Genomic DNA, 24,703 nt, shown 5'->3' with positions numbered 1-24,703 from the left:
TTCATACGTGTCTCGCCCACAGAACCTGAGACCACATCCTTTAAAAGCTGGTACTGTACTGCCGAGTATTTTCTGTGATCAACATCTGGCGGAGAAATATGTGAAAACAAAGAACATTCAGTAAGATGTTTTACAGAAGCTGAAGTTAACACAATGCTCCCACTGAGGGCTTTAGTTTCAATTTTAAAGTAAGTGCTCCCCCTGCTGGCAAAAAACATGACAAAGCTGAATGTTTCCATATCAAAGTTTATTGCTGACATGCATGTAGAGATCTGATGAAGTAGAAAAATATGATTTTTATACAAACGTGTTTCTCATCTGTACAATTACGCAGTTTTCTGTATCTAGACGCCCATGTCGACCAAGCAGCTTACAACACAATATCCCATTGGGTTTAAAGTACACCACATTTCATATCCTACACCAAGTTTCCAGTTGAAACAGTCTGCAATAAATCAGGTTTATACTGAAGACTTCAGAAGATGGGGGTAATTATTAAACTGAAAATTAATAAAATTAAACTCATCCAATAACAGTGTATGCCACATTCTGCTTGTTTCGTTTCCTGTGGGACCCAAAAGACGTAATCATGTTCAAACTCTCCATCAGTTGGCACACCTTGCAAGTTTAAAATCATGCAACAGTCACATGTTCTACTCACACTACTTCCATGCTTTTCAGTCCACATCGCAGTCTATTAATACAACAAACATTGAATGTGGTACAATCCACTAGCTAGAAGGTGAAACACTTTCTGTTAAACGGGGACAAAAAAAATAACATTTACATTAAGATTTCATTGAACCTGTAGGTACTGATCTGTCATGATGGATGGCCTAGGATACTTTCCACAGACGATCACTAACTGTAAGCACTCAGTGATAGCTACGGTGTTCACCCTCTTAAGTTGAGCAATCTAGACTACTACAATACTGCTGTTTATCCATGGGTTTCACATTTAAGGTGGGAGAAAGCAGACTGCTCTCTTTGCGTATGATTTTCTCCTCTGGATGGTGTGGTGGCCTTGAATAAAGATTAATCAGCATGTGTTGAAACACAGTTGGTGTCTAACCGGGTGGAACTAAATACAATACAACTGGCGCAGTCATGATGGTACATATTTACATACTGACCAGAGAGTGCAGCCTTGTGTGGAGATTTTATGGGGTTTAATGATAGAAAAACAAAACACAACAACAAAAAAAAAACCTTCTGGAAATCGAGATAATGTATGCGTATAGTTTTGTTTTGTGTAAAAAATATATAACTATGCAAAAGTCAGTCTTGTATATTAGTGTAGCTTAAGTTGACCACAGAGTTTGTGGAAAAAAATGGCAAGAAATGAAATGAAAAAAGAAAACGCATGAAAAGAGGTGCTACTCTTTCAATGATGTGGAATAAGAGGATCAAAATGAAAACCACTGTTGGGAGGTGAAAACACTTCTTAAAGCTGAGAGAGAGCAGAGGTTTGGGGCCTGTGTCCCTGGCTTACATGGCAAACATTTAGCACTCTAAGGGCAATTTTTTTGCCCTTGGTGTTTGTCGTGTAAGCCCCAGTGGTTTGGGGGGTTGGGGTGGTGGGGGAGCTACACAAGTAAATAAATAAATCAACATGAAATTACGAGAAAGAAGACGTGTGAAACAAAAGTCCAGAGCCTATGTTCATGCGATCAGTTTGAATATAAATAGGAAGAAGTGATAGCCTAAAGCAGGTACCAATTCGCAGAGGCAGATGCCTAACAGTCACTGGTTAGTAGCTTTGCTGTGGTTTTGATGAAAAATAATGACCAAGCAACTAAAATGAAAACCTTTGAGTGTGTTTTCATGTCTCTGTGTAATTTTACAGTATAGATTATCAGCCACCAGTGAGGCTCTCTGTGCAGAGCCTTCATGGTGAGATAAGCATGTACAAGCTGAGCCAGAGATGGGCTTGAGAATGGCAATAGATATGTCATATTCTCTTATCTTAAAAAGTGAAAATGGCTAAAACATTCAGTCAAGCCCCGTCTTAGCAAAGCCTGATCAGGTTTTCACAGTGTCTGCACTTAGGCGGGCCACATAACAGAACACAATGATTGGAGGATAGCTTAAAGCATCTGCGGCTGTCAGAGGTGAACAGCTTTGACAGCTCTGCAGAATCTTAGTGCTGCCTGGCCCAGAAACACACACACTTACTCACTCGTGGATACTGCAGATCGAAGCGTCGAGTGACAGTTCACATTCATACTGAAAAACACTTTGTCCCATGATCTGTGTTGATAAAGAGAAACGGAGAAGTTGGAATACCTGGAAGCCGTTTGATTCTGAATGAGGCTGTGGGTACCAGTTTCCTTGGCTAAGAGTTAATTTAAGACATGATTTTTGGCAATAGAAACATGACAGTGCCTGATCTTCACTATAATGGCACTGAGGAAGCGTTACCATCAATATGCCTTGGCAGGGAGGGTCCAGCAGTGTCTCCCATTCAGTTCTTGGCGTTTTGACTTCCAGGTACCTCACACTAGCTGCCTAAATGCTAAAAATAGTTTCCACAGGGATGAGCGAAAGCAGGAGACGATGCATTCTGCAAATATCAAAGGATGCTTGTACACACCTTGATATTCAGAATCTTCAATCCAAGGGTAGGGATAAAATGCTACTCATTAAGGTAAATATGATAAAAAGCTTATTCAGATTTTTTGAAACCTCTTAAAAAGGTTTCAAAGCATTATCACTCTGACAGAAAACATTAATGCTTTATGTCACTGGTGGCATCAAGACTCCATTGTTACAATCCCTTGTCTCAGAACAGTGAGCATGGTTTACCAACAGAGAAGAGAGACAGAGAGGTAGATTGATTTGAAGTCAGAGTTACAGACAGGACCAGTCTGGATCATTGTTGATACAGGAGAACAGTAGAGAGGAGGGCGGATGTGGAGGTAAAGAGAAGTGACATCTGTGATCAGGTGATCTGACTTGAGGCAATACCATTAACCACTAGGAAGAGAAGGGGTTGCTACATGATTCTGGTCCTGTATTGCTCAGGGGTTCCAGAGTTTGAGGGGAAGTGTTACAAGAAGGAGATCCCAAATGAGGAGGAGTATGGGGTTAATCATCTCTTCAACAATCCGGGCATGGCCTCGTGTTAACTCCATGGTGGACTGTGACGCCAAATTGGTTGCACAGTGAGATCTGACTGATGGTGAGGAACCTTTGGTTCAGATCTTCTTCTTCCAGAACTTTCCATGTTTCGCAGGAGGATCAACACATGAGGAGAGAAGTTCTAAATCTGCAGTTTCTTCCTGTGCTCTCCTCATGCAGGCTCCACCTAGCTTTCCCAAAGCCCCGCCAACAAATGGGGCCATCTGTACCCTGGTTTTAGGCTGAGCCTCCGGCATCCGAGTTCAGTTTTGGGGCTCATCCTCCTCAGTCCTCTCTGGGCTCCACAGTGACTCCCTGGGGAGGTCAGAGAAGCTGAGATGGGAGGTTGTAGACTACTTCCGCAGGAATCGTTGTGCCAGGATAGCAGCATCTAGCGGGCTGACAGGCTGGGCGTCGTGACCCAGACGTCTTACAGGGGGGATGCTGCCAAACTGGCGCTTGGTGAGAAAGCTCTTGGCCTCATGGATAGTGTTCTTCTCTTCAGCCAACAGCAGCTGCTGGCGCATGTAGTTCTCAAACTCGTACTGCGAAGACTCTTCTATCACCTTGGCCTGAGGGGTGGAAAATATATTCTGTTACATGAGCTGTAACTACTAAGAAATATGAATGTCCAGTGAGATGTCACGTAAGAAGTGCTAAGAATGTCCCCTGTTTCACATGACAGCATCTAGACTAATATGGATCATTTGGAGTTAATTTGATGTAATATTTTACCTCTTGCAGATGTTCTGGGTGATTGACCTGATCATCAATATCCGGCACCACCTGCAGAGGACCACTCAATGATGACACAGACTGCCTGGGATAAGGAAAACAACAAAGGTCACACTTAACAGCTGTAAACTTTGCAGTTAGGATGACCTGTGTGGGTGGCAAAGGCATTAGCTGAGAGCAGCTTTCAACAAAATCAAACATTCAAGTTGAAGTCAGCCAGTTAAATCTCATGGCAGTCAGTATCAATCATCAAGCCCTGGGATGGGCAACTCTGGTAAATGAAGGGCGGCATAAATTTAACCCTCACTTCCAGAGGGACAAATTATTATAACATGTGGGATATGTTCAATTAAAGAGTTAAAAATCATGAGAATTTAACAAATGGAAGAAATGAATAGCTTTCATCATGCTAATACTATAAGTACAGCTTAATTTTAATCAAGTAAAAACAATGTTAAGCCAATTCAAAAAGCTTTTTCAATGCAATGAATATTGTACTTACTTGTTATTTTAGCATATTTTACTTACATATCTATTTTTAAAAAATGTACAAATGCATAATGCACATAAAATATTTCTACAGCAATAATCACAGCAAATTAAATCTCTAATTTTTTGCTAGCATATGCCAGTAATTAATTGCAGATGTGTTTCTATGTTTGTTGTTTTTATTGCAGATTTTACCACACTTTTGTCATGTTTACAGCTTCTTGATATTGACTTGCAGGCCATACTGAGTAAAGAGGCGGGCCGCATGTGGCCCCTGGGTTACCAGTTGCCATCACTGATCTAACCCCTTTGTTTAAAGTTATTTCTCCATTTTTGCAAACTTAAACTTGACCAAGAGTCAAAAAGCAGATGTAATTCTTCAATCAACCAGCAGGAGGAGCACTTACCATGAGGCAATGATGGCACTGAGGGACTCCAGCACCTCTCCTGCAGTGAGTCTCTGCTGAGGGTCCAAAACCAGCAGCTTTCTGATCAGGCACACCGTGTTCTCAGACACCCGACCGTCCCTGTGAGGAAGTGGAAGAGAGCAGGAAACTTGAGTTGCAAAGTCAGCGGAGCTTTTAAAAGATTTCACTGCTTTTGATCCAAACTGAATTGGGTTAATTTTGTGCAATTCTGCAGGTATTTTTTGATAAAAATGCTCTAATGACAATTTAAAATGCATCTAAAGAATAATTCCCTTTGTAAGAGGGGAAATCTAGCTCAAACCCAACAGTATATTTGCAGTATTTAATTTAATTATACATTGCAGAGTTACGAAACAATGACTAGAGCATAAACAGAGCAAACTGTGGTCTTATATAATATCACAGTTGTCAGGGCAGTTGGATTCCATCCTTTGTTATACATCAGCACAAAATGTCACATGAACAGTGCAGGTACTCACTCTGGGATGGAGTACTCTGCAGCCTTTATCTTCCGGAAGAGCTCTTGAGGTATGCTGTCATAAAAGGGGAACTGGCCGTAGAGCATGGTGAACAGGACCACGCCAAGAGCCCACATATCACTGGGTTTACCACGATACGGCCGACCTGGAGACGGGAAGAAGAGGGGATAGGAAGCAGTGTTTGATATTAATAAACAAGGAGTCTGCAAAAATACCTTGCTATAAAATAATCTCCAAAATCAGGTCAGCCTGAGTTTGCATTCGACATTTTCCAGCAGAAGTGTTTTTTCTTTTTTTCTGTATGACTCATGAGTGATCAACCCCAAAGCAAGTTCAATTAGTGTCACTTTACAAGGTCTAATGATTAACAATGAGCAAAAACAAACAAGCGATGACTCCATATCCATAATATTTCCTAGAAACTTCCAGCACAATGCAGACGCTGAAAAGATCCCTGAGCCATTAATGCAGCCGCGGATCTTTGATGAATAAAGCCAGGGTGGAGCATCATGGCTGTGTATGACCATAGGCAGTGTTATTACAGCCAGGCAGGCGGTAGTAACAGCAGCAGGCAATTATGCTAAAGCTTGTGACACACACAGAGGCGGGGGATGGGGATGGGAGGGGATGGGGGTTGATGGGAGTAGTTTCCCTACAGTGAGTCATCAGTGTGAGTCACTGAAGCTCTGTTTAACTGTGTGCCTGTCACGTTATGCTGATATACACGCCTGGTTTTATTTACAGCACCAGAGTTTAATAATGAACAACTCCTGTTGAAAATGCTTCATTGTCCTGTACTTTTATCCATATAATTTGAATCTTTAAATAAAAGAGCTTATGGATGCATGCCAAAGCATAAAGCTGATTTGTGTGTGGTTCAAATCTACTTTCATAAGAAGACAGAAATCCCATTTTTACTGCTTGCTTCAATGTGCTCTCAGTCAAAGAAAAGTTTCACGCAAAGCCAAAAGTAGCTTCCTCTCAGTCCATACCCTGAGAAATGGCAACATCACCATGATTACACAAACAAAAACAGAAAAAAGAAACTATTCCTAGTGTTCTGCAGTCCAAGATTGCAACATAACTTCTTTCCTTTTGCCAAATAAACGGAAAATAAAACACATGACTTAGTGATTACTCTTAAGCAATGCTTTTTAAAAGAATCACAGAAAATCCAATAGACCCAAACCCCTATTTTAGTGGAACTCTTGTCTAAAACACCAGAAAGCCAGAGATTTGTATTTAATTTATAGGTAACCCACTTTGAAACACCTTTTCACATCTTGTAAAAGACGGTGGCATATCTGGGGCGGGAAGGAAGGTTTTCACACCTGTCGATGCACCATCAGTCACAGAAAAAAGCAGGTGTGACCACTGGATTAACAGTTTTTGAAAGCGAAAAAAGCTGCATGATGCTGACCCTCTGTGACTGCATGTCAAAAAGGAGTTAATCAGGGCTTTTCTGTCCATCTGAAAAGTAGCTTGTTTGATACAAGTATGGCATTTAGAAAAAATTAGAAAATGCAGGTAAAATATGTACTCACCACTTAATACATCTGGGCTGATGTAGGCGGGACTTCCTCTCTGGTCTTTGAGTAGGTCATCCTCACTCACCAGGTGTTTCCCCAGGCAGAAGTTGGTGATGGTGATTCGGTGGGTTCTGCAAGCATGCCAACACATCTAATAAATGCCTTTTATACTTCAGCAGTGAGTGCATATTTTGCATTCTTACTTGATAACACATAGTGGTAACTGTCATCATAACAAATGTAAGCTTAGAATTGGAAAAACTGCACACTAACAGCTCAAATCATGAAGTAAACAGAAGCTGACAGAGACACGGAGAACTAGCTAGCATGCCTTGTTTTAATAATCTCCCGGTTCACTGGGCCTTAAAAAGACATTGGTATCACAGGACTGCCTGATGAAAAACAGAGTTAGCACACCCTGTGTTAGAGGAGGAAAGTCTCCCATGCACTTAAATAAAACATGAACTAAACCCAGGTGATTCCTCATCACATTCTTACCAAAATGTTTCATCTCATATTCACTGATACTCTCCCTCTGCAGCAGCCCAAGTGCTGTGCATGTCCATATGACTTCATGTTTGACAAAGTTGTCTTATGTTTCTCTGCTATACACTGCAACATTTGGGACATTTGCATTTTTAAAATAACACAATTTCAGCATGCTATAGTTGTGCTGCTGAGTATTCAAGCAGAGCTCCTTTAACCATCCATTAGTTGCAACTAAAGAAGTCTCAGATCAGCTCACTGGAAGCCTACATTGGGGTTTATTTAGATCATTCTTTTAACAACTCATTTTCTCCTCACAAAATGCCTTCACTGTCTTCCAGAAAAAGCAAAGTGGACTAAAGTATATGCATTTTCATCATCAACATTTTTCTAAGCTGATGGCTGTCGTAATACATCAGGCTCAGAACATTTTGTGAAAATTTTGGCTTCAAAGTTAGCTTCAGGAATGCATATTTGCTGATATTTGAAATGTAGATGTTTCTTTTTGACCATTTTCGATAGTGAGGTAAACATGGTTCTACAGGCCCATAGACTTAATGCTTGATTTGAAAGGTGAAGCAAGGAAGTTAATTAATCAAACTGTACACTGCTTTGGTGCCAGTGCAAAGTCTGGCTTTATTTTCACTTTTCATGGTCTCAACAAATCTCTTTTATATAACAAATTCTGACTAGCTAGATGTCACAAAAGTACCAGCCAATCAGTGTTTAAGCCTAGGTGCCACTGACACAGTGAGTGTATGGGATCATCTCCTGCTTTCCTGGTTCTACTGTGTTGCTCTGTGCCGTTTCTCACGTTGATAGAGCTAGGGCTAAAATCTCTGATCTCCTTCATTTTTTTATCATACAAATTTACTTTTGCCACATTATGTACATTTTGCATGTCATTATAAATGCACATCGGTTCTGGGAATGAGTTATTGGTCTCACTACTACCAATAATCAGTATCGGTATCTTCCTGAAAAACAATATTGGTCAAACTCTATTGAAAATACAGAAGATGAGACACTTAAAAATAATTGCACATTGATTCTCAACTGCAATATTAGAAAAAAAACATAGCAATTAGTTTATTTTCCAAAGTTGTTAAGCCCCATGTCTAACCATTATTTCTAAAATCTAAAATCTTTTTTACCCATTATTTTACCTGTGCATGATTTTAATGCCATACCACCACCAGATGGTGGCTAAAGTCTATCTGAAAGCAGTGCTCTTACTGCCATTAAAGACAGTAGAAGAAGAAAACAGCACTGTCTGGTGACACAAAAAGGTGCTAAGAGACTAACTTCACTTCTCTTAATATAAAATATGGTCTATTTAACTGTATGTAAATGCTCAGTCAAATCATCCTCTTATATCAGTCTTTTAAAGTAAAATAGACTAATTGCATCCCTTAGTGCCAATATGGCAGTATGCTGGCCAGTATAGCAACTCTATATATATCACCAGAAGTTTTCCAGTCTGCAGATACCAATAATTGACTTTTTATGCTATCTTCCAATACTGATGATGCCACCATTATCGTACCATCTCTAGCAGAGATATTTGGCTAATTTGGTTCCTTGGTAACAATGTGGCACTATTTAGTTTTTCTCTGAGTCATTAAGGTAAACTTAGTTTGCTTGTGGTGGAGTGAAACCCTAGAGTATTACAGCTGAGAGGACTATGAACTGTTCTACATCTCTGCCTTCTCATAGAGAAATAAAAAAAACACTGCACTTTGACAAACAGATGAGTCAACCTGTGGTTTGGGATAATTGTCTCGATGACTCAGCCTGCATGGTGATTGGCTGGCAAACAATTATATGGAGCTCATGAAGATTTCAAATATGTACACAAACACGCAACTTCGATTGCACCCACACGATTGGTCCCATGGGGAGCGCACACACGAAAATGCACACAGAAGCACATGACCATGGTCTAGAGCCTGGGTCTGCTCCGGATCACGCTTCTCACCCACATCCGCTTTCTGAAAAGCCTGAGGTCAACAGCTTCCCCTTTTCTGTCTCACTTTCACACCCTGCTCCATCACACACTCACACAAACACTCGGTGCTCCCATTACAGCGTCTGGAGCCAATTCCTGTCAAACACTCAATTTTCATCCAAACACTCCGGTCTCAGTGTTCCCTAAGAACACCGAGTTCACACAATTTCCTGCTTCTTATGTGATCTAACCCTTCATCCTCTTTTGTGATCCAAGCCTCTGAGAGCGTACAGTGGCCTTGTGATCTGTACAAGGATGGGCTACGGGAACAGACTGCAATGCTTCAAGGACCCTCCACATAAAAGCTTCCTTTATAAAGGAGTCTGTTCTTTTGTCTGAAAGCATCACGACCCAGGCTTCTATTCTTGCACCGGAGATTGGGTAAATGAAATTGCATGTTTGCCTCATGAGGCAAGGGTCCCTGAGGACTGAAGAGAGACCGCACCGTCTCTGCTTCCTGGTCACATGACCCTGGGGTAAATCAGGAAACCAGAAGCCCAAACAGCCCCCATGACTTCTCCGCCTTCCCTGCATCGTTAGCTGAAAATACACCAAGCTGATGAGAACGGAGGTTAAACACAGGGCAACTTCTGCAGAGACAAGCAACTTTAACTTCTCAGAATTCAGAATCAGTGATTTAGAGCACTTTACCAAAAGCTATCCTTTCCTGTAGTCTGTTTTTGTGCTTATTTTTAGTGATTGAATTATGACTTCGGTTTGTTTAATAATGTTGCCAGTTTTAGAAAACAACAGTGCAATCTTTCCAAATTTTAAGGAAGATTCCAGTGTGAATTTTTATGTCCAACAATAGAAAAAAACAACCCCTTTTCAGTCAATCAGAATGTGCACTCCAACAGTGATGTGGTAGTAAGACAAAAATAGACCTAACACCTTACTGTGGTGTGTCTGTGTCTATTAATGTCGCATTAAAGTAAGTGCAGCTGAAATTTCGGAAGTCAGCGACCCTGCAGATTGATTTACAACATCCTGCTTTCATAACAGCTGGCTCTGTGAGAGGAAATCGCATCATTCTTGCATAAACTGCTGAGCTTTGTGATGGCTTCAGTGCATTTCCCACAGTGACGCCAAGGAGCAAGGGAGGAGAGGGGATTTTGGGACTGTTCTGCATCTGAATTGTTCGTATCTTCCTATACTGGCAGTGTAGTCAGTCACATCCAGGGTGGAGCGATGGAGGAAATATGCAAGCAAGCAAAGGTATGATGCATAAAGTGCACAGGAAAAGTGAAAATAAGAGAAAGGATATGACAAAGAGGATATAACAATAATGAGACAATTAAAGCAGGAAAGGGATTGGGATGTAAAAGAAGCAGAGTAGAGGGTGAAAAAATGATGACTATATGAGTGCCTGTGTATGTGTGTGTGACGTGCATTGCGGTGTGAGTCAGCTCTGAGCTATGGGGCCCTTGGCAGGCCTCTCCTTTGTCTCCAGCTGGGACTGAGTGTTCCACTCGTCTGCTCCTCGCCCCGCTACCCTCCTTTGGCCAAAACACTCTCCTGTTTCATCATCAACACTGCTGCTGCTGCTACTGCTGCTGGTGCGGGCAGCAGCCTCTGATGTCTGAGACGCGCAGAAGAAATGAGCCTAACTCGTGACATCTCAGCGCTCATACTCAGACATGCATCTCATGCATGGAAATTGACCACGAAAATGTGAGATAAGTCTGTGATTACACTCAGATATGCGTGATGTAAACTTGATGTTTCGATACGAGGGTGTGTGTAAGCAAGTGTAGGAACTGAATGCGTGTGCGTGTGTGTGTTAGTCATGCAATTCTAAATGAGAAGACCGGCTATGTGGGATGATTATCCCACTTTCCAAGAATGTGAGTGCAGAGGCAACCTTATAGAGGTTAAATGCAAGACCTAGTTGACTCATCTGAACTTAGAAAACTTCTTAATATATTCACATATAAAGCAGTGGTCATACTTTTAAAGAGCGGCTTTCACCTGTTTGATACAGCAATATAATTCCTCTTATAAGCTCTATATACAGTCAGTGTTAAGCCAGGTTCAGACCAAAGATTAGCAACATGACAAGAGCATTTTAGGACATCACTGAGTTAGCCCTTAGCAGGAATTATACAGCCTGAATTATCAAGATGATAAAGATGCATTAAAAACAGTTTATGTCCAATACTGTTCCTCTTGTATAGTAAGTTATTGAACTGTAACTTCAGAAATAAATCTCTTTAAATTGAGTGAAAGAAAGAAGCATCTTAGGGAGTCTGCTTTACAGAGGGTATGCTTCCATTATAAGAGCATAATCAAGAATATCACCCAGAAATTTGAGATAACAAGGTCAAATGGGAATGGACAAGATCACAAGAGTTGCCTTAAGATGGACAAAACCAGGGAAAACAAAGCCTGAGAGGCCCAAAACCACCTGGTGTAAAACTGGGAGGGGCTTGAAAAGATGAACCTGTCATGGTGGGATGCATAACATGCTGTCAAACAAAGACAGAAGTGGAGGAAGCTCATTGAAATCTTATATCCCAAAGGGGATAAAGAGGAGTAAGTAAGTATTCTTCCATCCTTAAGTGCCTATCAGAAGAGCAGTTCCACTATGACCTGAAGTTACCAAAGCCCAGAGTTACTCCAAACCACCCTGAAAAGTCTCACACCAAGAACAAAGCAGTAGCATGTTGTTGCACCAGAGTCCATTTTACCCTCCGCTTCCAAAAAAAATCCAACCATGGGGACTGAATCATCAGCTTTTACTCAACGCTCAGACACGGACTCAGAGTCAGGCACAAGGGAGGAGGGCTTTACGTCCTTACAACTGATCTCTCTCTTCGTCTGAGAATGTGACCCCTGCTCGGGTTTAAAGCCAAATGAACATGGGATACAGGCTGGTGGGGCTGGATGAGGCCTCTCACACACGTGAGCAGGGACAGAATGACTTACTGGAAGGCTAAAATGACTGACCCCAGCATAATGGGAGAGGTTATTGGCAGGCTAAACTGATTGACCAGTCTGAATGAGTGGAAGCTGTTCTTACCGTTTGTTCAGCACCATGTTTCCCAGCTTGAGGTCTCTGTGTACGATGTTTTTCTGCACACAGGAAAGAAACATGAGAGAGGAAAAAATGTTTGGTTAACTTGTACTTTGTGAATCACTGGTATCAAAACAATCCATTTGTTTTTGAGAATGGCACACAAGGATGGAAGATGAGTAACCAGAAAGGATGTGCAACAGGATAACAATAACAAAGCTATTTTCCCTACAGTTGACAAAAACACAGTAGTATATGAAAACCTTCAATGTTGAAGAGAGGGACCTGTTTAGTGTCTGATGAAATCTGGGATTTTTTTCTTGATTGCAGTTCATTTTGTTTTAGTGTAGTACTATTTGAGCACATTTGGGGTGCGTTTACACAACGATTTCAGCTAAAAGCATGACCAAGTGTTGCATTATGGTGGCTCAAAACAGCAGGGTGTTTGGACACCTGAAAATGGACAGTTTTGAAAATACTGCAGAGTGCAACCCTCAAAAATGGCACTATCTCCATTGTTATGTAAACAAGCAAAACGAATCCCCCTAAAAACTGAGACGTTTTGCACATGGTTCTAGATGCACATGCACAGTAGGTGAAACACAGCAACAAAGATAGACTCCCAAGACATGTTTGTTCTGCTCATTCCCAGTCGACATATGCTTGAAAAGTTCTTTCTTTTTCTAGCTTAGGGTCCCTTGGAGGAGCAACCCAACCTAATGAGCTTTCCACACAAACATTTTTGCATTTGCCATTTTTGCATGTTTGCACTTTGCTGCTGTGTAGAAGGAAAATTCTATATGTCTATGTTTGTTCCTAAGAATATTTTTTGGCTTCAATTTGATAGGACCGCTGAAGAGAGACAAGAAATATGAGAGGGAGAGTCAGGGAAGACATGAATCAAACAGGGCTGGAATCAGGATTTGATCATGCGACCAGTGCGCCAAGGACTATGGCCTCTTTTTACGGACACATGCTCTACCAGCTGAGCAAAACTAACCCTGAATCTCCATATACAGCGTGTGCGCCGTGCACTGAAGCGCCACGGGTTTGCTCCGACTGAAGGCGAGCGACCTCGCCCACTGGAAGTGAGTCTAGAGCGCTGCGCCACGGTGCGCAATCCCTGATCAGCAGGAAGAGATCACAGGGAACTGTGAGTTCACACAGGAATAGCATGTCAACAGTGGACTATTTTACCTTTCAGGGTTAATTTATCATCCTTTCCAGTATAAGTCCATGATATTATTGCTTCCTCCATTGAGTGAGTACATTAGGAAGTTAAAAGGTTCATATTTGCTTAAAGGATCTGTGGTTTTATGCAAAATTCTTTTGATAAATATCCCGAAAAGTTAACTAGCTCTGTGACCCACTGACCTCTCAGTGAACCTTTGCTCTCGCTGCAGGATGAGACGTAATGTTGATAAAGTGATGATTTACGATCGGAGTCCGTGCAGTGTGTTTTATTTTGAAAGAACCGGATGTTCTACACTTGTGACTTCCATGGTCAGTGCTTTCTGAATGACAGTGAATTTACGAGGTTTGGCAGTGGCTGGCGCTGAAATAGACCTGCAACGTATCTGAAACAAAGCGGAGCGAAGTGCCGCTCCAGGCACGCGCCGCTGCAGGTCTAGAGCGCCAGCTATGGAAATGCTCTGATAGACTAGAGAGGGAGCGAAGTGCTCCACAGTACGTTTTGCCGGCGTTCCGTGGCGCGCACGCTGTATACGGAAATTGGGGGTTAGTCTTTTTAAGGATGTGTGTGCACAGGGCTTCTTTTCTCTGAAATGAGTTAGGTAACTGTTATTTTTGTGATTATGTGTGTAGATACTAATAATAACTATTTGTATAGCACTTTTAAAAACATGGGTTTACAAAGTGCTTTGAGATGTGTAGAAGCAAACAGAAGAACAAGGCAATAAACCCAAATACAAGGCAAAGAAGACAGAACAAATGACACCTGGCAACATCAGCAAAATCCAAAATAGTTAAAGAATCTAACCAAAAATATGATCAAGATAATAATTCATCAACATCAAAATACATCAAACCCAGATGTGATGCCATGCAAACTAAAGCATGTCAGACATCAATCAGAGTTCAGACATCAGGCGATACTACACAACTAAGACATTGCAGACCTCATCAGGACGCAGGCAGGACACAGACATCAAGTACCATAAAAACAATAGAACCAAGTTAGAACCCAGGCAATGCAGGAACCCAGTGACACAGGCTGAGACAGAGAGGACAAAAATGTGTGCCATTTGCATTCAAAAAAAGCAAAAAAACAAAAAAAAAAGGACAAGTGTTGTACCCACCAATATAGGGGGCAGTAATTTTTGGAATTGTTTTCTCATTGTGATTTAACATTCATCAAAGAAGAGGTAGAAGCCATCAAAATAAAATACAAGAGGAAGAAAAGTCAGCTCCCCCTGCAAGAGTAGCAGAGCAGCAAGACCCTTCAGCTTCTCCTTCTCATCTCTGCAGCGTGTTTAAAAAGCCTCCAAATGTGAAAGCGGAGAGGGTTGCAGATGTTAGCAATGATAATACATTTTGAAGACTATGCACTGACCTGTAGAAGTGGAGAACACCGGCTACAAGCGTGTAAGTGCACTGCTCAGACTCTATTGCAATGTCCTGTTCTGTCTTTACATGAGCCAGTCTGGGGTCCTTCACTGATGTACAGAAGTCAGCACATTGCATGAGTAACCACTGCACTGGCTTTATACCAACCATGGTGTCACATTTATTAGATTTTTGCCGATATCCGATATGCCAATATTTATCAATTCATTTTAGCTGATACCGATATCGATAAAGATATTTGAATACGTTTTGCGTAACTAAAAATTCAGTCCTTTGAACGCAATTTTAGGTTTGAGGATGAAAAAAGAAACAAACCTTTTTCTTAAAACACACTTTAAAGTTTAAAGAATTAGAATGACTAAAGAGAAAGATCTCAACTTACATAGGTCTGTTGGTTTAGCCTAAAACTCCACTAATTTAGTAGTATATATGGCCAAATTTTACAGTTTATATATGCTGATATTAGGGGTGTGACGAGACTCTAATCTCACGAGACGAGACAAGATTTGCTCGTAGTGTCTGTGCAATACTGATCTTGGGAGACGGATTTTTCCTCCATGAGAAATCTCGTGACGTTTGGATCTCGCAAGATCTCGTGGCACAAGATCTTGTCACACCCCTAACTGATATGCATGTCCAAAATACTGGGTGTAAATATCTGCAAAAATTTTGATAACTGCCGATACCAATATTTGGCTTCTTTTGCTAATATCTGCCAATACTGATATCAGGCCAATAATATCGTTCATCCCTAGTGTCACAGCACTCCTCATAAATCAGAAGTATGATGCGTTGCATCAAAATGCATGCATTTTAATTTCCAGTTCACTTTGTACTTATTTTTATTCTTTCAAATCAGGAGATAAAAGGCTGTTTTTGTCTGCTTTTCATTTTGCATATTTTTGGGTTTCTGTCTTGTGTCTCATTCAATACACCGCAGGGTGTACCAACAACTGTATTGCTGATAGTTCTAAATAATAGTAGATGGAACGAAGTATAAGCTGCACTAACTTTAGTTTAAAAAATGTGGGACTTTTTGGTCAGTTTTTAATCGATAAACTGAACTTGTACCGAGCCATGACCCCAAAAACCAAGGTATGAACCGAACCATGACTTCTGTTGTTACATTCCTGCTATTCATGCATTCTACTGGATGAAAAACCTTCAGAAATCCTGAGTCAATGATGGTGATTAAAGACAACATTGTTTGATCTTCAAAATCAGATAAAGTGCTTCAACAGGAATAAATTGTAACATTCCAGGCTCTGTTTTCCTGACGCATAGTAGTCAACTGGATATTGCTCTGCTCTAATTGTAGCAGTGAGTGTTAAATTCAACATGACTGTGTGTGTACATTTAGGAGGAACTTGGCCCCACTGCACAAACACAGCAGAACACAGAATAAGCATGCCCGTAAATGGCAAAAAAGATAGATGTTTCTCTGAGTATGATTTGATGGTGTCAGAAAACATTTATAATTTCAGAGAAAAAAGCTGTCCCTTTTATAAAAGGATGTCATGCTGACTTTACCAAATTCCACAATAGACTGCATTATACAGCTGATTTGTCATGGCAAATTCCCTTGCCGTTCTCAAAATTTGTAACATGCAGGGGCACTTTAAACCTTGGAAATGTAGATCAAGATGATCATACATCCAACCAGTTTCAACTCAGACTCACCTTGTGAAGGGCCTCAACCACACGCACCACATCATAGAAGATGACAATAGCCTCCCGCTCACTCAGTCTCTTCTCCTTTATGACGTAATGCTGAAGGTTTATTAGATCTGCCGTCTTGTCGCTGAAGTCGTGAGCACACAGGCAGTCAAGCACAAGGCAGATCCGCTTCTTCATCTTGCGTATTTTATTGGCCTCCATGTCCTCGATTATTTCATAGGCTCGATCCTGGGAACAATAACAAAAAAAGTGTGAGTCGATAGAGTTGTTGATGTATTTTAGGCCACTTTCCAACTGTACCCAATCGATATAACATGAGGGATCTATAAATGCATCAAACTGAATGAATGTCTCTGCTGAACAAGTTGACTCATTCACCTAAAAAAGACAGATTCAAACAGGGAAGAAGCCATCAATCCTGCAGTTTGTCATGAATAAGAAGCATCCACCCCTCCACACCAGGTGGCGGAGGACAAATAACAAAGGTCATTCTTCTTCAAGGGACTCCAGTCGAAGCAGAGTCACCGCTTCTTATTGATTTCTGTATCAGGTTGTCAGGTTTTTTTTAGATGCAGTCAGCACCTCTGAAAGCGTACATTATTAACTGGTTCTCTCACAGTGGAGATGCACTATAATAATACAATCAATATAGCAAGCTTAAATGAATCAGAGTGCATTGCTCAATGCTTCTATTCTGAGAACACCGGCAGAGGGGAAGAGACAGGATGTGAAAGAGAGACAAAGGAGAAAAGGCAGAGAGAGGGAAGGCAGATGGAACAATAACAAAGTTAGAGGGGGAGGCAGACGGGAAGACAGGTGAGGGGAGAGGGGTGGGGGTTGCTGATTGTGAATGGATGGTGCTGTGAATAGAGATGGGCTGCAGATAAATATGGCTTTTAATGGTACTCTCCCTTCCCTTTCTAAACAAGCCGCATAATGAAAATGCAAGCAGCTAGCTGGACTAATGCTAAGCTTACTGCTGCTATTACTGAGCTGATATCAGAGCATGCTGTTACATGTACTTGTGTGGTGATGCTATAATTTTCGTTGAATAGAAAGCAAGAGAAACTTCTCCATGGTAATGATAGTGCATTTATCATGTTGAATTACTCGCCCACTCAGTGCAAAGTTATATAATACATGAAAACTACAAGAGACTCCACTTCTCATGATATTAATTTTTTAACCGATTACATGCCATGTTCCTGTGGAGAGGAATGCACTTTAATGCCACGCCCATGCAGGTGTCAGAGTACCTGAAACAGGCCATGATGGTGGACCACGCCATCCTGGTTGTGCAGCAGAGAAAGGAGGGAATACTCTGTGTGTAGCAGCATCTTCCCCTGCCTCTCCTCCTGAGTCTCACCTGCAGAGTCTACTCGTTCCTCCAGCGTCAGGATCTGCAACCACACATGAGAGCAGAGCAAACATTAGAGGTCACAAGACAAGATCTCATACAGGATCAGACAGCGGAAGGAGAGCTTTATCTGTTTAGTACGAAGCTAATCTTCAGTTCTGACAGTGAAGAAGAAGACACAACATTCACTTCCAACTGCTTGGCATTAAAATAAGAAGCTAAAATGCAATCTGGAGGTGGTAAGAGGGCTAAAGCTCAGCCTAATGTGAAGTAAACACGCTGTGCAGCAGACACTGAGGCGCTCTAGTCATTGGCATGGGGGGGGCGGGGGTCCTGCGCTGACTCACACTACATGGCCGTGAGGGTTAAAAGTCGACATTCCAGGTGGGGCACTGCCTTACTCTCTTCTGTAGTCCCACCTCTTGTGTAACAGACACTGGATAGCCCCAATAAACAGACTGCCTTGCTGAGGTTTTGTTGTTTGTACCAGACTTAAACAAGGGGCAATAAAACGAGCAACAACAAAGCAGGGTCAAAGGTTCAGCTGTCTACTGGGACATCATAGCTTTGCATTCAGTGGAATCTTCAATACTTTACTGAACTACATAGAAATGTGTGAAAGATAAACAAAAAATTCAGCAATCCCAACAAACTTACTTTGAGCTGATAAAAGTCATCAGTGCCGTCCTTTCTGGCCAGACACTGCACTATACTGGGCACTGGTGAGTTGCCCAGGCGAGGCCCTGCAAGAAGAAGAAAACAGAACAGCTGCATGACCAAAAGGCGCACTACATGCCGGAGTGTGTGCTCACACTGCAACTCATTAAGGTCTGCATGTGTATGCACCCATTAACACCCAAAGTGTAATGTTTTCTTTGGCACTCTGAATAGCAAATAGTGAAGGAGTTGTGCTGTAGGAAACATACAAGTTTGAAATTCTAGAGGAGAGAATCCCATTTTCCAGAGGGAGGAAATAACCTTGCTACAACACAAGCAAAGACCTCTCTGGCCGATGTCATGGGGATCAGCAAAATTCTTCACATTCTTGTCTCAGGCGTGCGTACACACAGAGACACCCCGTAACTCGCACATTTACACACAAACACACATTCCTAGCCCAATTTCCTGCGCTACACATGAGCGGAAAAACAGTGCATTTGATGCAATGGGAGTCACACAACGAGATGTTTTTGAAACTATAATTTGTGGAGCTTGTGCAACCACTAGCAGTGTCCTTACCAAGGATGAAGGGCCCAGCTCTCTTTGCATTATTGCCAGATATCCCTGGACACTGCAGCTTGCTGGCCCTGCCTGATGTCTCTCCAGCCCCCCTCTCCGACGAGCGCCGCTTGGACATAGTGGAGCTCTGCAAGAGAATTTATCAGATTAGAGCATGGGATAAAGATAGACAAGTTAAAGCATACGTGCATACACATGACTGCAAGATTAAAATGCAATGAACACTGGTAAAAACCACCCAGAATCATCAAGGCAAACACTGTCTTTATGAGGAAAATTGCTTGTATAAAATACATGGACATCAAGGCTATACCAAGAGCTTGCGTGGTGGTCCTACAGCCCTCTGCAGTGCAGGGATTAGTGAACAGAAGTGAAAAGAGGTAAACTACAGGGCAGCTCCTCCCAGCCTATTTTAAATATCCCTCCCACACATTTACCAACACCTCAGTGTGAATGTGAGGCCATTACTGGTCCATTCAGAATGATGGCTGCTGGCGCCAAGGGTGACACCTCAGATTCAATCTCCCCAACAGGCAATGCGCCACAATCTGCAATTCAAATGGCAAATGCTCTCATGTAAATGTATTGTACTGGCACACCATTCTTTAAACAGAAGAAGCCTTTCTTTAACTTGTATCTCAGCCTTGACTGAACCTTACATCCATCTTTAGCTCTTCCTGCTGCGGCGGACGTGGACTTAGAAAATCCTTCCGCTCTTAATCTGCGTGTTTTATCTCAAAATCTGTACAGCTGGCTTATCTGCAGAGAAGACATGCATGTTCGAACAAAGCTGAAACAAACAAAAAAATGCCAAGCCCTTACACTACGATAAGGAACTAGATTCACATGTCAACGAACAAGTGACACAGCATGACACATCGTCATTATACAAACTGCTTTAACTGCCGCAGCAGATCTACCTCCCAGAATACAGAGAGTAGGAGGTATGCTTTGTTTACCGATACTAAGTTCCAATGTGATGAAACCCCATCTGTTTCCTGTAACAGGGAAGTAGTGCCTTGAACTGAAAGGAATGATTCACCCTGCTGTCGTCCCCAGATTCCATTGGATAGAAATGCTTGAAATAAATGTCTAGGTGATGACACCAACAAGACTGTATAATCTACACGAAGCATCGAGTTTGCATGGAGGCCCTTCCTCACCACTTAAAAAATAAAAAATATATATATAAATATATTTAGTCGGGTTATTCTTTATAAAAAATACCTTAAACCAAAATTACAAGATAGTAGTCATAATTATGAAACAAGTCAAAAGGTAAACCTTTTTTAATCTAATATTTTATTAATCAGATAAATATAACTCATTAATTCTTCTTATATTTCTTAGTTTAAACTTTCTATCTCATAATATCAATTTAAACTCATTATTTGACTTTAGCTATATCTCAAATTTTTGAACTAGTATCTTGTAATTCTGACTTTTATCTCATAATTTTGACATTCAAACTCATTATGACTTTTAACTAATTATTTTGACTTAATATCTCATAATTTCAACTTGTGCCATTATTTTTACTTTTTATCTCATCATTTTGGTTCTTTATCTCATAATTCTGATTTTTATGTTTTTCAATTTATAATTTCAAATTCCCGTCAATTTTGACGATGACCTTATATTCTGATGTTTAAGAGTATAATTTAAATTTTTGTGACATAATTTTGACTCCCTATCATAATTGACTTTTAAATCTTAAATTCAGATGTTTTAGTGTATAATTTGACCTTTTATGTCACAATTTGACTTTTTAAATCTAACATTTTTACTTTTCATCTAATATTTCATCTTTCTGTGTAATCATTCTAACTTTTTATCACATAATTATGACTTTCAATCTCAAAATTCTAATTCAAGAGTAGGGCTAAATGATATGGGAAAATTATCTAATTGTGATTTTTTTTTCTCAAATATTTAGATTATTTCTTAAATTTCTCATCTTATGTATTTTTTAACAAACACAATGAATAAGTCAATCTTTATTATAAATAACACAATACTTAGACAGATTAAACCAGGTTTTTTTCTCTAAAAATGAATGGTTTTGAAAAAATTATCACGTAGCAATTATTTTGACTTGGATTAAAATAGTTGTACTGAACAGAATGATCATTTTTGTCACTTATTTTGGTTATGAAAAACATACAAAAATAACAAAAAAATGTATTAAAATGGTATTTTGACACACATTACAGATTAAAGAAATATTATATAAATTGGATTTGAAAATTGCAGACGAACATACTGCAATTTATCTAAATTGCAAGTCTTTTCTTTCTTTAAGCGGCCGAAATGGCTTTCTTAAGTCTGTGCACCATCACAAGTGGAAAAAGAATCACAGCATAAAAGTCAAACACACAAAGAGTTTGAACATGCTTATCTATGGTTAAAAAGACTTGCAGAGCAGCATCCATATTTTACTCAACAACACAAGAGTGATGACTCAGTTTTAAAAAATCCAAAGCATTCACTAGACTTTGAGTTGAGAGCTGAAAAACATGAAACTTTGGAATATTCAATAAGTCTTGCAAGAGGAGAGAAAAAAAATCAGAGAGACTTCAGATTTTTAATGAATTAGGCTCTTCCATTTCTAAAACTAATGGTGAGCCTCTCGCCAGTTGGCGTTTTTGGGCAGCGAGGAGGCAGGACAGTTGGCAGTCAGTATGGGCTGGTATGAATTCTCACTTCCATGAGGCTTTTTGTGATCCCAGACAGCAGACAGTGTCATCATCATGTCTCTCGCCCATCTGTCTCTATCTCCACTAGTCATCACCCACTGAGACTGATGAGCTGAGGTTTTCTGACAGCATTTATGGCACAAGACTGAGTGACACGAAGTCACGCTGCCAATAGTAAGAGAACATCTTACTCTAGAGCATGCAAGGCAAAGCAATGGATAATCCAGTGGCCAAAGTGGTTGGCAGAACTGATGATATATGTATCGCTTCAAATGCTGCCAGACGAATTTCAAATTGTTTGAGTACAAGAAAAGCTGTTTGATTATGAAATATAAGCAGCCAACATAAGATATTTCATCAGTAGTATGGCTGTGATTGTACCTCCTGTGACTCTCAATGCTCTGCAGCTGCATATTCAGACATGATATAAAGAAAAAACATACAAATTGAAGCACTTTGGACTTGTAACACTTAACTGACTCATTCAAACAGACATAGTGCAAATGCACCAAAGGCTATTTGTCTACCTTCTAAACACAAACCGTAGTGCTGTTGAGCCAACCCCTGACACATCTAGAAAGCAAAGGTCAATGCAACCAACTAATGCACACTGACCTAAATGACATCAGCGCGATGACAGCACACAGCTATCCTTTTCTGACACGGCTGTGCCTCTCTGCACAGCCAGCGATCTGGCAAGCAGGGCTGCTTCAGCCTCTGACTGTACCAGAGGGAGGACAAGAACAGATACAGCCTCTGAATCATATCACACAAAAGGAGGAGAGACACGCTGCCGGTTGCCCACGAGAAATGTGGGTTCCTGAAATAGAATCAGAACAAAACAACCACGTAGGTGTCTCAAGATCCACCCACCCAGACTCCATGCCACTTGTCTGGCTCTGCAAGAACAGCTTGATTGCATTATCAAGTATCAGAATGGACAAAGAAAACATAAGGATAGTAGAGCAGGTAGTAAACATATTTGTGGGTAAGAAAATACTGAAGGGATGATTAAGCCAGAGAGACAGGGAGAGTATGATCCTGGTTATATAAACGAATCCACGCATAGATAAAAACACAAAAGCCATAACAAAGAGGTGAAGCAGCTGGAAGGTCACAGACACGTCAATCCCGCTGGCTGAATGAAATGCCAATCAATCATGTTCGCTCAGACGCACAGCGCTGCTATGAAACTTACAGTAGTTGATTACATTGCTGCAGAAGCAACACCAACAACAGCTATGCGTACACAAGGTCGCATTACCAATCACAAGACGAAAATAATTTAACATGCACACAGTCTGTCACACGTTGTTTGGTGCCATTTTGCGACCATAGGGTCTGGACACAACACTCTGGCAGCGTACAGTGTAAACGACACGAGTCGTAGAGTAAAAAGCTGACGTTATGTTTTACAACTTGTGCAAAACCACTCCATCAACTTCTACGAATTTCATATGTGCCTCGCTTACAAGCATTAGTAATTTCTTCACCTTAAGACGTTTAAACCGCAGTACAAGGCGCACGTTATTGTAGACCACGTCTGACTGTGGAGGCTGGTTAAATTTGCGCTACGTTTTTATGTCTGCTTGGTGTGTGTTCAAAAAGAGACGCGTATGACCCAATATGAGCACACAAACAAACTTAATACGAAAACAAAACTGACTTAATTCCTCGGCTAAAGACGCTACCACAGTTACAGGCACACCGGCCACACAAAGGGGACAAAACACAACAAGGAGTTGGGCTTACGGTGCAAACTATACAAAGCAGCAGTTAGCTACCATAAGCCGCGAGTGCTTCAGCAGTTATTCTTGTCTGCAAGGGAGTTTCTAATGCCTGCACTGGCGAGTGGCGTTAGCTTTCGCTAAGCCGGAGGCTACAGAGCAGCCGGGAGGCCATTTAAACAAAGTAACGTTAGGTAACATTACAGCTGGCTAGCCTGGATAGCAATGTAGTCGCCACTCGCTTACCTCGAGCCACAACCGCCGGTTAAAGTCCGCGCTGTCCGCTTACAACATGGACATTTCTCGGTGTGAACGCTGTGCTGGATGCGCGGAGCTTGTCGCAGAAACAGGAGAGTCCACGGAGGGCTGGTTTCGGGTTGTTTAGCCTCTGTTACCGAAATGAGCAATTAAGGAAAAGCCTCCGCTCTTCGCTGATCGCATCTTTCCACAGCGACAGCGCCACCTGACAACGGAAATGACGCACATAGTTATTTGATTGACAGACGAGAACAACCAATGAGGCAATCAGCCTGGTTTTCTCCTTGTAAATGGTTTCTCAGTGATGATGAAATTCTTTGTATGATAAAAGTTGCCAAATGAAACGCATTACGTCATAGTTACCAGTAAATGAGACACTGACCGTTCAGGCAGTGTGCTGCAACGACGTGCAAGTGTCTCACAATACCATGGTGAGTTTTTTTTTTTATCATGGTCTTATATAACAAACCACATTGACATTGAAAATACCATTGTTGTGATGAAATGTCTGTCACAAAGGGCATGAATTCCTAGATCAAATATCTGATTGGCAACTTTGTTTTTTTTCAGCCACAATCACTACACAGTTGGACTCTCAACAAACCACAGAGGTCTTCATTTCTACAATACATAAAATAGGCAAAATATTCAGAGCCATAAAACATCATGAATGAAAGAACAGAAAGGTTATCTTGAACTGGGGATCAACACTGTAATCATCTTCACAACACTTTTTGAAGAGACTGAGTGTCCATTCACATTTCTGGGCCAGTGAGGTGAAATGGCATTAGGTAAGGGTTTCATGACATGCAACCTCCAATTTAGCTTACTTAAAAGTCAAACCCTTAGTCATTTTACTCAGCAAACCCACTTGTG

General features: G+C 41.1%; 1 protein-coding gene across 1 annotated transcript; it reads right to left on the bottom strand.

Annotated features, from left to right (window-relative positions):
- Nucleotides 1-228: 228 nt before the first annotated feature.
- Nucleotides 229-24,021, bottom strand: stk40 (serine/threonine kinase 40). The gene is made up of 11 exons (XM_041793041.1): nt 23,816-24,021; nt 19,147-19,273; nt 18,565-18,650; nt 17,807-17,950; nt 16,554-16,778; nt 12,294-12,346; nt 6,796-6,911; nt 5,252-5,396; nt 4,752-4,871; nt 3,856-3,940; nt 229-3,692 (listed from the first exon to the last, which is right to left on the bottom strand). Exons 2-11 carry the CDS (start codon nt 19,262-19,264, stop codon nt 3,474-3,476), a joined length of 1,311 nt encoding a protein of 436 aa, XP_041648975.1. The 5' UTR covers nt 19,265-19,273; nt 23,816-24,021; the 3' UTR covers nt 229-3,473.
- Between the last annotated feature and the right edge of the window lie 682 nt (nt 24,022-24,703).

This window comes from Cheilinus undulatus, linkage group 8, assembly GCF_018320785.1.
Source record: "Cheilinus undulatus linkage group 8, ASM1832078v1, whole genome shotgun sequence".
NCBI lineage: Eukaryota > Metazoa > Chordata > Actinopteri > Labriformes > Labridae > Cheilinus > Cheilinus undulatus.
The sequence above is the reverse complement of the archived record's forward strand: the minus strand, read 5'-3'. Positions and strand labels throughout refer to the sequence as shown.